This window comes from Buceros rhinoceros, unplaced genomic scaffold (genome assembly GCF_000710305.1).
Source record: "Buceros rhinoceros silvestris isolate BGI_N320 unplaced genomic scaffold, ASM71030v1 scaffold15710, whole genome shotgun sequence".
In the NCBI taxonomy this organism is placed as follows: Eukaryota; Metazoa; Chordata; class Aves; order Bucerotiformes; family Bucerotidae; genus Buceros; species Buceros rhinoceros.
In genome coordinates this window covers 1-1,429 of record NW_010391420.1, presented here as the reverse complement: position 1 = coordinate 1,429, position 1,429 = coordinate 1, and the positions used below count along the sequence as shown (strand labels likewise).

The 1,429-nt window shown below is 56.7% G+C and overlaps 1 protein-coding gene across 1 annotated transcript in view; it reads right to left on the bottom strand.

Moving 5' to 3' along the window:
* The window catches only part of GGA2 (golgi-associated, gamma adaptin ear containing, ARF binding protein 2), a gene marked incomplete at its 5' end in the record, with an annotated part of 11,670 nt that extends 10,797 nt beyond the window's left edge, over positions 1-873 (bottom strand). Inside the window, 2 exons of the mRNA XM_010141700.1 lie at positions 25-100; positions 789-873. Of these exons, the coding sequence (XP_010140002.1) occupies positions 25-100; positions 789-873 (161 nt within the window). The remainder of the gene's footprint in view (positions 1-24; positions 101-788) is intronic.
* Positions 874-1,429: the final 556 nt, after the last annotated feature.

Genomic DNA, 1,429 nt, shown 5'->3' with positions numbered 1-1,429 from the left:
CTGCAGGCAGATGAAAGCACTTACCGTGAGAGCATGGAGAGCTGCCATCTCCTGTGGGGACTGGATTTTGTGTGCCAGCAGCCTCAGTGCAAGCGATGGGCTGGGGAGCAGCAGAAGCAAGTCAGATAGATAACACACAAAGTTCCCAAGAAAAAGCAAATGCTGATGGTTTTGCCCTGCAGAGAAGAGCAACTGCCAGATTCACTGTTTTTCAGAGGTGGGGGATGACTTGTGCAACCCTGGCGCCATCCTCCAGCTGTGCCCAGAGGCTGTCCCCTGGGAGGGAGCCAGCTGGGAGAACTGTGGGCTCTCCCTGGACTGGGGCCAGGAGCACTGGCTCGCTGCAGTCGCAGGAGCGCTGATGTAGAGCCCGAGCTGGCCCCCTGCCTGCTCCTGGGCACACACGCTGCTGGGGGAAACAGTGCCTGGCTACAGGCTCTGAAAGGAAAAGTGGAGGCTGAGCTCACGCAGGGCTCCCTGCAGAACCCCATGGCAGGAATCCTGGGTCACCCTCCCAAGAGCCTGTCAAGGGCACAGCCGGTAGGACCTGCTGCCTCGCAGGCTGCAGCACTGGATGTCAGAGCCCACTCCTTGGCATCACCCTGCACCATGCTGGCACGCACCTCTTTGCAGCTCATTCACATGCTCAGGAGTGGCAGAGCCCAGCGACCACTCCCTGCTGCCCCCACCCACGGCAGCTTACAGGTCCCGTTCCCCGCCAGCCATGAGAGAGGCTCAGAGCCAGACACAGCCCAGAGTGAACACAAAGAGCTGTCTGTCTGCCTTACCCTTCTGTGTCGGCGTTCACCTGGTCACAGAACCGCTGGACGCATTCCCAGTTTTCCTCAGGGGTACTTGGGTCAGTGGCTTTATCTTACACAGAAAAAAAAAAAGTAAAATAAAGTAGAACCAACCTCATGCAAGTGAGCGGCCCATGGCAGGAAGCAGCTCAGACCTCGCACTGCCACCAGCTGCTTTGGGGCTTTTTGTAAGAGGCAGAAATGGAAGATGAGGGACGAGCAAGAAACAGCTGATTCTAAAATCTGCCTAAAAACACAGTCCTAAGTTAAAGAGCCAAAGCCAGGCACAAACTGAGGCAGCCAAGCATAAACTGAGGAGCTGACAGCGGCGACGGCAGGATGCTGCTTTTAGCACAGAGCACCAGAAACTGTTATAAGGCATTTACAGGCTCTCCCAGGACCGGACTGCAGCAAACCTCGCCGTGCTGGGACACAGGCACTGTTTACCCCTTTGAAACACATGCCCATCCCAGCTGGGGAAAAACAGACTTTTTCGGCTTTACTCGCTCAAAGAGTTTTGGCAGGACTGCGACCGAGGGTGGCCAGAAGGTGGGGAGCAGGAGGGATGCAGCAGATTAAGACAGCGCCCATGAACATCACCCTAAAGGGGATGGACCCCTCCCCGCGGA